The sequence below is a fragment of the Nasonia vitripennis genome, chromosome 4, assembly GCF_009193385.2.
Source record: "Nasonia vitripennis strain AsymCx chromosome 4, Nvit_psr_1.1, whole genome shotgun sequence".
Taxonomy (NCBI): Eukaryota; Metazoa; Arthropoda; class Insecta; order Hymenoptera; family Pteromalidae; genus Nasonia; species Nasonia vitripennis.
Window position 1 is genome coordinate 17,593,934 of NC_045760.1, and position 11,881 is coordinate 17,605,814.

General features: G+C 31.7%; 2 protein-coding genes and 2 long non-coding RNA genes across 5 annotated transcripts; 1 reads left to right on the forward strand and 3 right to left on the reverse strand.

The window, feature by feature from the left end:
- Nucleotides 1–1,024: 1,024 nt before the first annotated feature.
- On the forward strand, nt 1,025–2,982 carry LOC100677858. Its single transcript, XR_004344889.1, has 2 exons — nt 1,025–2,409; nt 2,535–2,982. It is a non-coding gene; the product is annotated as an uncharacterized LOC100677858 (long non-coding RNA).
- A 1,061-nt stretch (nt 2,983–4,043) lies between these two features.
- LOC100678698 lies at nt 4,044–6,644 on the reverse strand. The gene is made up of 8 exons (XM_008207694.3): nt 6,198–6,644; nt 5,696–5,891; nt 5,087–5,551; nt 4,917–4,964; nt 4,759–4,836; nt 4,550–4,675; nt 4,391–4,486; nt 4,044–4,331 (listed from the first exon to the last, which is right to left on the reverse strand). Exons 2-8 carry the CDS (start codon nt 5,709–5,711, stop codon nt 4,231–4,233), a joined length of 930 nt encoding a protein of 309 aa, XP_008205916.1. The 5' UTR covers nt 5,712–5,891; nt 6,198–6,644; the 3' UTR covers nt 4,044–4,230.
- Nucleotides 6,645–7,309: 665 nt separating this feature from the next.
- LOC100678736 lies at nt 7,310–8,651 on the reverse strand. The gene is made up of 5 exons (XR_004227563.1): nt 8,628–8,651; nt 8,432–8,549; nt 8,089–8,322; nt 7,893–7,991; nt 7,310–7,810 (listed from the first exon to the last, which is right to left on the reverse strand). It is a non-coding gene; the product is annotated as an uncharacterized LOC100678736 (long non-coding RNA).
- Nucleotides 8,652–8,737: 86 nt separating this feature from the next.
- Nucleotides 8,738–11,712, reverse strand: LOC103315307. Of its 2 annotated transcripts, XM_016985480.2 has the most exons (7): nt 10,112–10,627; nt 9,937–10,037; nt 9,749–9,838; nt 9,615–9,668; nt 9,173–9,523; nt 8,898–8,961; nt 8,738–8,810 (listed from the first exon to the last, which is right to left on the reverse strand). In XM_016985480.2, exons 2-6 carry the CDS (start codon nt 9,956–9,958, stop codon nt 8,945–8,947), a joined length of 534 nt encoding a protein of 177 aa, XP_016840969.1. In that variant the 5' UTR covers nt 9,959–10,037; nt 10,112–10,627; the 3' UTR covers nt 8,738–8,810; nt 8,898–8,944. The 2 variants fall into 2 exon arrangements, with proteins under 2 accessions (XP_016840969.1, XP_016840972.1); XM_016985483.2 differs by lacking the exons at nt 9,937–10,037; nt 10,112–10,627 and adding an exon at nt 11,195–11,712 and having other exon boundaries at nt 9,615–9,682.
- Between the last annotated feature and the right edge of the window lie 169 nt (nt 11,713–11,881).

The following is an 11,881-nucleotide window of genomic DNA, read 5'->3' on the forward strand; positions in this document are numbered from 1 at the left end:
TTGAAAAATATTCACCAAACGTTAAAGATTTTTATTTGAGAATTATTTCTTATCTAAGTACATTAGAATCCTATCAAGATTTTATGAAAGTAATAAAATTAGTTTTTATTGTTTGTTCAAGTCCGGGAAGTCGAGATGATTCGTGTGAAGTGGCTCGAAGCTGTCAGTATTTGTTTGATATTATTAAAACTCATGAAAGTAAATATTGCAAAGAGACATGTACTTGTGATTTTTGCAATGAAAAACAATTAGATAACGATGAATTATCTGAAGAACATGATTTAAACATTATTGAAAGTGAAATAGAAAGTATACGATTAGATGCAATTAAACATAACCAAGAAATTAATAAAAATGATTTTTACTGTCCGGATTTAATCGTCAGGAAGATCAGAGTCATTATTTAGTGATTTAAGACATATAACAAATATACACAGACCTATTTCAGGTCATTTATTTCTTGCGATGTATTGCGTATTTCTTGAAGGTACTATAAAACTCGGAAAGGCCTACCTTGAAAATGATAAGTTAACGTCTCCAAATGAAAATACATCCACCTTGTTAAACGAATCCAAGCTTGCAGGGTCTACTGACCTTAACATATCCGTAACTCAGAGTAGTGTAAAGAAAACGAGAGGAAAATATTTAGAACCAAGCTCGGACATACAAATTCAGTATAGTAAACAATATAGTACTGTTACGTAAATATATAACCGTCCGCCATACTAGAAGCGCGAATATTCAAAATAAAAGAATAAAATCTAGTTTATAATAAAACTGACCATCTTTCCTCGATGTTTTTCCGCACGAATCCAAGAGACGCACTTTTACTCCCTTTACGACCCTTTTTTTGCCACCCGTCATAAAACGTGCACAGGGAATTCACCAAGCGCACTAATCCTTAGGACCTCAGCACCCGAGCCCTCTGCCTGCAGCACATCTGGGTTCTTACCCCCCCCCCCCCGCTTTCTCTCTCTCTCTCTCTCTCTCTCTCTCTCTCTCTCTGTCTCTCTCTCCCAAAAACTACTTGGTGCGCAGCCAAGGATGAAGCTGCTTGGATCTCAGTCTACATCTAAGCTTCATGAAAAGATTTTTTTTTATTTTGAACACCTAGACAAAACCATACGGGCCTCGTTGGTACGACTACGTGTCATTCAACGAAACAGATCCCCGATGGTGCAAAAGCAAGAAAATTATCGAAATTAGAGATAAGCATCTCCATGTACCGAGTGGATTGCATAATAATAATACATCATATCAACAACAAACCGTCGTTGGATTTCCCTGTGTCCATGTTCCACTTTTAATAGCACCTGCATAAAAGTGTATAATACGTTGAAATCCAAACTTTGTCCGTATAATTTCCTAACACCTAATACAAATGTTTTTATGCCTGCATCACGACAGCAATGAAAAACTCTACAGTACAAAATAAACAACAACAATGAACAATCAGTTCTGAATACATAAGGCAGACTTTCGAGTTTTTAGGCACGTGTATGCAAGATTGTTCGCAGGTCACAGACATGAGCGTCTGTGCATTCGAAGCTTTTGAAGGAAACAATCCGAAATTTTTTTGTAACGTGATACATTGCTGCACTACGGATATGAAGACGTGCAAGTCGCTATACTCGATAATAACTACTACTCCCCTAATTCTAGAGTTTGCATATCGGTTGCGTAGCTGTGGAGAAATTGAAAGTTAAGATTGTTTCGAATTAGATCCAATAATTATTTGAATTTTAGAATTTTCTCACGAAGAAATAATTCCATACATAAATCTTGAGTTTGTAAATACAACTCCGCACTTGTAAAAATATTCACAATGAAAAAGTACGATTAACGTTTTACAATCAAAATCAAAACCAGGACGAAAATACGATTTTGTATCGTTCCATAATAATCCTGCAACGGCCACTTTGAAGAAGCTATTCAGAATCGTCAGCACATTTCGTCGTACAAGTATATATTCTGCCAGTGCACTTGCGCCCAAGATAACTACAAAAATGCCGAGTTCAAATTCAGTCTTTTATCGTCCAATGTGCTTTACGACCAAAATTAATAAGAATCATGCACATTTTCTTTCAACTCCGTGGCTACATAATACAGTTGAGGCTTAAATTATTATTATTCTTAAAAATGTAATTTCTCACAAGTCTTTTCTTTGCGCGTAGCGTCATGACCAATGCTCGATTTGTTATATAAGAAAGGACGTCTTTCACATCCAGGTGCAGCAAGGAAAGCAATTATCAGTATTTATAGTATGTTCAGTATCACTGTAAGAGATGAAAAACAATTCGGGTTGCGAGTTATGCACCTGCCCTTTAACTTTAACAACAGCTTATTAATAAAGGATGCTGAGCCACGAGCAATGTTTACTGATTATAGCAAAAAAGCACCAACACAAAGGTAAGAGAAGTAATTCGTGTTCATGGTTATTAAAGAATCTTGCTAAATGGAATGAACTTTTTAATATAAAAATGTATTTCGATGGACTCAAGGCGGGGCCTACAAATTTATTGTTTCTTTTGCAGCGAGCTGCACCTCTCCAGCAAAAACGTGCCAACGCATACATACGATAACGAAGTACACTCTTATAACGATCAACACCTTCGCTTTCAACCGTCCGATCTAGAGAAAGACGAAGGCTAGTCCACAATTCCATTTATCAACATGCAAAAAGGCAATTAAATTTACGATACCAACACCGTCGTCGGGCGTAGGTTTCACCCACAGACCTGACGTATTGGCAAGCTGTAATTCTGGAGTTTTCTTTTAGGACTTTTAGGACTAAATCTCTTTACCTACAATTTAACGTCGCACTTGCACGAAACCTTAATATTATACGAATCTATTGTACCTTCTATCATTCATAATCAACATTTCAATTATTATAATATTACCATAGAAGAGTTTGTTTCCAATTTCACGCAGCGAATATTAAATAAAATAATGCTATAATAAATCAAGAAGTTTAAAATACGACACTCACTGTTGCAGGCACGTGACTCCTATATGTATGTACTTAAGCAGATTCGAATCCTTGTTTTCGTTCATAGATCGCCTTTAAGTTACTCGCACTACGTGCATGTTCGTACTACTGCTGCTCTCATAACGCTTTTCCTACTTCAGACATTGGACATGGGTCTGCTTGCTACAACGAGAACTCAAAAGTGAGCTTGGGATGCCATTGCAGTTAAAGCAGTATATAAGTATACTCATTTTTTAGAGCTGCAAATTATATAGTTAATGAATGAGTGTATGTAGCAATATAGTGAGAAAAAAATATCATTATCCTTATTACGGACAACATCATGTTCCTTCTTCAATCGTTCTATTCAGAATCTACTAGATCTTCTTTACCCTTGAAACATCTTTTGTAAATGCGATCCTTTCATTGAGATAGTCACAGTGATTGCACAGTGGTAAAAACTCCAACTACCACACTTGAGTTTGTTGTGGTGAATGATTAAGCTTGTAGATTTTTTTCTTTTCTTTATCTGTAATTGAAAAAGTACATTCATATCAATATGAGCTAGTTATACTTACAGTCCAATTTTTCAAGTATACAAACCAGAATCAAATTATATTAAGCCGTAATCAAAGATAAACTCTTTTAAATTAACTCCAATAAAAAGTCGCGAATAGTAAATTCATAACTGGTTATAATAACTTGACTCCATTAAAAAAATAAATAGTTTAAGCGATTATTTACGTTTTGATGTAAAAGCAATCTGCCATGTTGGTGTGTAATGCATGCATTGGACTTACCTACACGCTGGACCATCAATTCCTATTATCAACTCTCATAAATATATGACTTTAAAATTAATATAAATTAACGTTTTATAATGAGGATTTTTTTCAAAAGGATTTTTTGTATTCATTATTCGATAACTTTTTTTAATATAATAAGTTAATTATTTAGTAAACAATATAAAATTGGAAATTATTTGCATTATTGCTTAAGTATTCATTTTTTAAATAACTTACGTTTGCAGTACAATAACATCACAATTAAATAGTGAATACAAAAAGACATATTTAAAAAAAAAAGAATATCCTTTTACTGAAATGAATACACAGATTAGAAGACAATTTCAGTATACGTTCGCTACTAATATCACAATTGCATTAACATCTTTTGCTCGCATTAATTAAATTAAAAATAAAAAAGTTTACATGCAATATTTCAATTGTAGAATGTAAAGTACGTAAATAAAATATAAACTATAGCATATCTTCTATATCCCTCTTAATACAAGCGAGTCTTGCTTTATATTTCCGAAATACTTTTCGAATATTCCATATTCGAGGTCGTGGAAATTCGCCTAGAAAAAAACAGGTTTATTAATAAATTGGTAAAAGATTCAAAAGCATTTTCCCCTACCATTCGGTCCTTTCTCCAATATTTCAGGTTCACTGATGTCACTGTCCATCTCATACTCATCTTCACATGAGGATATATCAGATTGAGGATAATCACCTTACAAAAGTTACATTTATTTAATATCATGAACTGATATTTCAGGCTTATTGATTTTCTTACCAAGCGTCTTATCAAGTACATCACAGGTATCGTCAACAGACTTATTAGGAGACTTTCCATGATCAACATCATCATTATGAAACCCATGCTCTTGCTCTTCATTCCTTGGTGCATGGTTATAATCTTCTATTTTATAAGAATTTTATCAAAATTTAAAAAAATATTTATAAAATTGGATTGATGTAACCAGTGTTGTTTTCTTACACTACCTTCAATATCAATTGATTTTTCTAACTTCAGATTTGGATTTCTGTTTATGGCACCACTATCGTAAATTATTTGGCATTCTGCAAAATTCATATAGTGCAAGATTAATTTTAACTTTTATTATATAAAAAATCTATTATCTATGAATGTCACCACTAACCAATATCTAAGACAGTATCAACCATATTACTTTTACTTGAACTGTTAACTAAAAAGATTTATAAAAAATCAAGTTTCATCCAGAGCAATAATGATAAATTTACTTTATATTCATTCATTTTTTCAAATGGAGATTCTCATGTATTTTCTACGATAAATTAAAATAATTACTTCGACTATTTGTAAAAGACTGAGTCAGCGAATCCTCAACTTTCTTCTCATTGATTGTTAGGACGATATTCCTAATATGCACATTTGCATATTCAATGATTGACTCAATCTCTATGATGACATTTGCAACTCTAGCATCTAGCTTTGAGATTTGTTCCTTGATTGAACTTAGCATTCTGTAGACATTGTCCATAGCTCTACATATTTCCATGCTACAATGAGCTTTGTGTTCACGGAGATTCTCTGTGAAATCGATAACTAAATGTAATCTTTTCCTTGATATAGCTACAACATCGGCTGAGTCCAGGTCAATTTCTGATGGAGATTCACTCAAGAAACTGCCTTCGAGATTATTAAATAACACTTTTAGCAAGTCTAGTTTAGCAACCAGCTTTCTTACTGAGCAATCGAGGTACTCTTTAGTGTAAATGACTGCTTTCTCTGATTTTGTTCTTGGCAGCTGGGCTGGTAAGTAAAAGAAATTAGAAATTGTGAACTTGAATATTGCTCATAGGACTATTGCGCATGTAAGTGAATCAAAATTAAGTATTTATACATATTTCAATGCTAGGCTTGTTAAAAATTAAAAAAACAAAATTAAATTTGTACCATCTTGTTGCAACATATTGTATCCTTAATCGTCATGAGTTGTAGTCCTATACCTCCCTAGTTCAACTTTTCAAATATTTGAAGATGAAATAAAAATAACTTTGATTCCAGCCTTAGATTCCATTTAATATTTAAGAGAATTAAAATTCCCATCGCCTAGTACTGAACAACTTGTAGATCATTCAATATAAAATAACTGTAAATTGTAATTAAAAATATTATTAATTAACAAACTTTTGAGGCTAGGTATTATATATTTTTTAAATATAGTACAAAAAAGGGTATTCGAATTTCAAATAAATAATGTTTTCACTACTTCGACAATTTTATTAACCATATATAACCCTCTGGAAAATAATATTACAAAAAGTTACTTATGTTATACGTGAGAATATAGAAAGTGTAGATGTATAGTACTGTGTCAATTTAGTTTCGTAATATTTTATCTTTTTTGCTTAATGTAAATGTAAATCAAAAGACTACTTTGAATAAACGTATATACCTATATTGAATTGAAAAATATATGATAAACAAGTTTTAATTGGACTCCCTGGGCCGGGATCCTTCAAGCTCCACGCGTCTATGTATGGTGTACGGGGCATGTGGAATCGTGCGACAAACATATCGTGTCGAACGACACACCATAGGCATTTGTTGTACCACAACTTATGGCGGACAGTCACGATGACGTCGCCATAAGTTGTGGGACAACAAGCCTACGGTCATGACGGGGCCGTATCCTCTACTAGTAGCTTATATGTGGACTATAACTTTGTGGTTTATATATATGGAAGACATGACTTGTCGTGTGGATCTTTGTCGATCACATGTTTTGTGGTGGACGATAGACGGAACGCTTACATTTAATATTGATATATTTATTTTGATTTTACTGTCATCAAGGATAGTACTTGTTTTTACCTCCGTAGATGCGTAATATGCTATTATAGAAATTTAAATAAAAAAGGTTTTCATAATAAATAATAACAGGTGTTTCATGATATTTTATATAAAAATTATCATTTATTTTTAATTAAAATTATAAAGGAATCAAACTTTTGTAAATAACAATATAAATTGTTGAGCAATTCGCTTTAAACTTATTTCTTATCCTTTGTCAAGTCTATACAATAAATATATCAATATTAATGTAATTTAATAATAATGTATAAGGTTGTTAAAGCTCTTAAACTTTATAATAAACGTTTTTCATTGCGGCTGGGAATACAATAAATTTACAAATACTATTATGAGCTAAGGTATCCATATTTATTTTCCATATTCCAGATTTACATGTATAGGAATTAATAGCTAGATGCTTGCGATTACTAAGGATTTTTATGGGTAATTAACCTTAAATATCAGAATGTATATGAAGTATATAGTAAGAAACTTCAGCGAGTTATGATGATTATAGCTATCAATATAATATACATAAAAAAAAATAAGCGTACCACATCCCGATCCCATATCCCTAATGCGTACTCATCTCCCTTCCTGCCATGTAACCAATCGAAACTTTCAATTATATATATATATATATATATATATATATATATATATATATATTTTTTTGTGGCCATTCAAAAAATTGAAAAAAATAAATAAATAAAGTAATTATAGAATTTCTGTATTAACGTCATAAATCAGTATATACAGTATATCAGAATATTTGTAAAATTTTCAAAAATTGCCGCCAAGAAATTCTAAATTCGGCCACGCTGATAGGGTGAGTACAGGTGATTCCCGGAATTCATTCGGATATATTATATATTATAGCGCAAATTTATTTATTTATAAAGAAAATTAATTCTTTAATTATATAGCAACGTTTTTTAACAAAAATGTTCAAAGAATAAAATATTTTTTTTTTATAACAGTGTGATTTTTAAGTATTGTAAGTGTCATATCTATTATGACATATTTTTTATCAATAACCATAGGTTACATACATATGTATGTATATATTATATACATGCATATATACTAAAAAAGTGTATACACTTTTTTACAATCAACATTTAATTAAACTCCGAAGGATTTTACGAATCTCGAGCAAAGCTACTTTGTGTTCCCTTACGTTTGACGTGTTACTTGTTTGAGATCCAAATTCACCTTGAAACAAAAAATTATTTGCAAGTTATAATCTAATAAAATAAATATATTAATAAATAATTAATGTTATCTTTATTTTTACCATCTAGAGTTTGCCACAAATTAGTTATTTCAGACTCGCTTTCATTGGAATAGTCCCACTCATCTGATGATTGTTCACATAGTTCAGAAGTTTTATTCCCTAAATCAAATTTTTATTAATTTTGTTTATAAATATAATTTTAACAGTATTAGAACATGATTAGATCTGTTTATTGTAGTTTATAAAATTTCCTTACGAGGCAATTGATGAACGTCATCCCAACCAGAGCTACAAGTTTCAATAGAATTGTCTACTTGACTATGACTATTAGAACAAATTGAAGTTCTGACAGGTGTTGTCCTGGTCTTGTCTTCTACTGATGGTGTATTTTTCTTATTTTCAGTATCAGATTCATCGGAGGTATCTGTCAGTGTTTTTCTCAACTTTGCTAATATCTGCTTGTTAGAAAAAGAAACTCTTTGTCGTTGGCCTGTTAAAATAAAATATCTTATTCAAAACCTAATAAGCAGAATTATTAAAATATTTATATTTATGGTTAATAAAATCCCCATTAGTTGATTATTAAAAAAACTTCTTACGAGGTGTCTTTTCTTTCCTTGATATAACATTTTGCTTGAAATATACTGCATTTATCAGATGAGTCAGAGTCGATCATAAGTTTTGATCGTCTACGTTTTAGTGAAATAGAATGTCCTTCTGTTAAAACAATCATTTGATATTGTTGATTGAAAAATGTATTAAAAATAAATTAATGTTTTGAAAAGATATGCCTACTTTTGCTTCTTTGTGTTTTCTTGCAGCTGGAACCAAGAACTGGAAGATTTAAACATTCATCTGTCATACTATCTGAAGGATGGTACGTAGAATCACTAGATCCTTGATTACTATAATCTGTATTATTTTCAATAATACTGTTGTCAGTATCACTACTGTCTCTGTAAGGCAAACTAATTGATGCTAAAAAAATATGTGATGTCAGTAAACAACCATCAAACATATTATAAGTTATAAATAATTATTATTTTGTTAACTAATAATGTTCACCTTTGGTTTGAGGTAGACTTGTTTCAATAGCTTCTAGTTGTTCTAACTTAACAACGACATCTTTCTGTAATATTTTTTTATTATTTGATACTTCATCTTCAATATCAATAACTTTGGGCTTTATTTTATTGACATTATTTGAATATTGTACTTATAGAATCAGTTAAGTTTTATAAACATTTTATAACATCATTTACTGATAATGTTTATTAAATGTATATGTACGTAATATATTTATTGATTTAAAAAACTCATTAACATTGTAAAAGTCTTACCGCATACTACAGTACAGTCATCTTGATCCACTTCATCAGGCTTAAATTTTTGTTCACTAAGTGTAAGAACAACATTTCTTATATGATTATTTGCATAATCTATTATTCCTTCAATTTTAGTAATTGTGTTTTTAGCTTTGAAACCCAGTTCTAATAATTGTTCCCTTATACCACAAAGTGCCTTGTATGTGCAGTCTAATGAGCGACACATGGTAGTTGATATTACTTCTGCTTTCCAACTGCTAATTTTCTCGATTAAAACAACTATGTAAGTTAATCGCTTGATGATAGTTACAGACTCAGTAAGATCTTTGGATTCTACATCCTGAGTACTAACCAGAGCATCAAAACCTTATAATGAAAAAAAAAACAATTTGGTTTATCTTATTTTTATACATATATGTATCATCATGATCAAAAAAGAAATAACGTAAATTATAACCTTCTGCTACATTGTTTATTGCAACACTGTTGGAACAACTTGTAACATCTTCCTCTGTAATCATAAAACTTGAAAGTAATTTAAATTCCAATAATGAAAATATTCGCTTTTTTTAATTAGAAATGATTGTATACCAGCATAAACTGACGTTACTGAAGATGCTTTTTCTTCACTTTTCAGTGTTGTGATTTTGGACTCGCATTCGCATTTGATCTTAGTAAAATCTGTAAAAATAATACTTTTATACATAAAAATGTTCTGTGAATTAAAATTATTCTATTGAAAATATTTGGCCTAAAAGCATATTAAGCACAAATCATACCAATTTTTACTTGTAAATCCATTTCAATAGATAAAATAAAATTAAAATTATTCTCTGTTGCAGTTTAATATTTTTTCTAACTGTTACTACTCATAGTAGACCTGTTATAATTAAAAACAAAACGAATTAAGAATCATAAATTCATTGATTTTCAAAAGATCAAGGTTTAGAGTACTTTTAATAGTTGTTCTTATATAGTATAATGCATGCAATAAATTCACATGATATAAGTGTTAATAAGAATAAGGCAACCATTTTGTCAACTAAGTTTATTTTTAGATTTATCTGGCAAAACTCAAGTTTAATAAATTAATATTAACAAATTTCAAAAATGGTATTATGCTATTGAAAACATTAGTTTATAACACAGACTATAATCAAATAAAACAAGAGTGTGTCTCCGCGGCCGATATCGCGTACGCGAAAAAAAATGTAGCGTACGCGAGAAAATTTTAGCGTACGCGAAAACCATGGACAATTTTCCGGAAAATGTTTCGCGCACGCTACTAATCAACCTTTTGCGTGCGCTAAATCTGTCGCGCACGCTAGAAAATCAACTTTTCGCGTACACTAGAATAGTATATTATACCACGGGAGCCGAAAATTGCAATTAAAGTTTGCATATTTTGAGGTTAGAGTGGTATAAATGAACTTTTTTTGTTTTTTTTTTTTTTTGAGCAATTCTGTCGCGTGCGCTAAAGTGCTCCAAATTTTCTTGTAAGAAGCGAACGGAGTGACTTATGAAGGATGAATGGAACATCTCTATGTATAAGTCCTCCGTTTGCTTTTTATAAGAAAATTTGGAGCACTTTAGCGTACGCGAAAGAATTGCTCTTAAAAATACTAACGTGCCCGAAAAGTTTATATCTAGCGTGCGCGACAGATTTAGCGCACGCGAAATTTTCCCGGAAAATTTGTTAGTTGATTTCGCACACGCTACAAAGTTTTCGCGCACGCTAAATTACATTTCGCGTACGCGATATCGGCCGCGGAGACACACTCATAAAACAAACACACTTGCCATCTTCAAAAAAAGCCATTCAGTTTACGGCAGGTTGCATAGAAACATTTTCATTGTACATAGAACACTATTGATGTTTTTAAGAGTGCCTGAGTATGTAATATATAGAAGCCAAATATATAAGTATACGTTTTGTGACTAAAACGAGTGAATTTCATCACATAGCATATACAAGGACAAAGTAGAGGGCGAACTTGTACAGAATACACTTGAAAAAATATGTATACATATACTTACAGAGTGAGATGATAATATGAAGTGTGATCGAAATGTGAATCAAATAAAACCTATCTTTTAAAAACAGTTTTTTGTTCCCTGAAAACTCACAGATAGTTCAACTTTGTATGTTGTAATGCCTTTGTTGAATGCAACAAACTGTCCGTTTCTGTTCTATGTAAAATAAACTGCTTTCACGGACGAAAGTCATGCGTGCAACATTACAATTATACTTTAATTGCAAGATTTCGATGACATTACACGCAGCATAGATTTCAGTATAGATTCTCAAAAGTAATCCTGATGTAAGTAGTTGCACGCAGGCAGTGCAAGCTGCAAGATCCAGGCTAATAACAATGATATGCCTTTAATACTTTTATTCACTTTACACTTATGACTTGCAAGGCGAGACAAGTAGACTATGACATCGCTCAGAACTCGCAGGATACTGTAAAATTCACGCAAGCCTTAAGTGCCGGCTCTGCGACGTCGAGAGCAAACAATGATCTGCCTAGTTCCGCTGACCGCTCGCATTCTTCGTCTTCCTCGCATTTCTCCGCAGGCAAGTTTTGGAGGAGAAGGAAACATCGATTTCTTATTGGCTAAGAGAACGTGAAGGAAAGCCAATCGCGTTGAGATAACAGCTCCAACCAACGGTATAATATCACAACTAATGATAACGCGTCTCACACGCGTAATCACAACTAT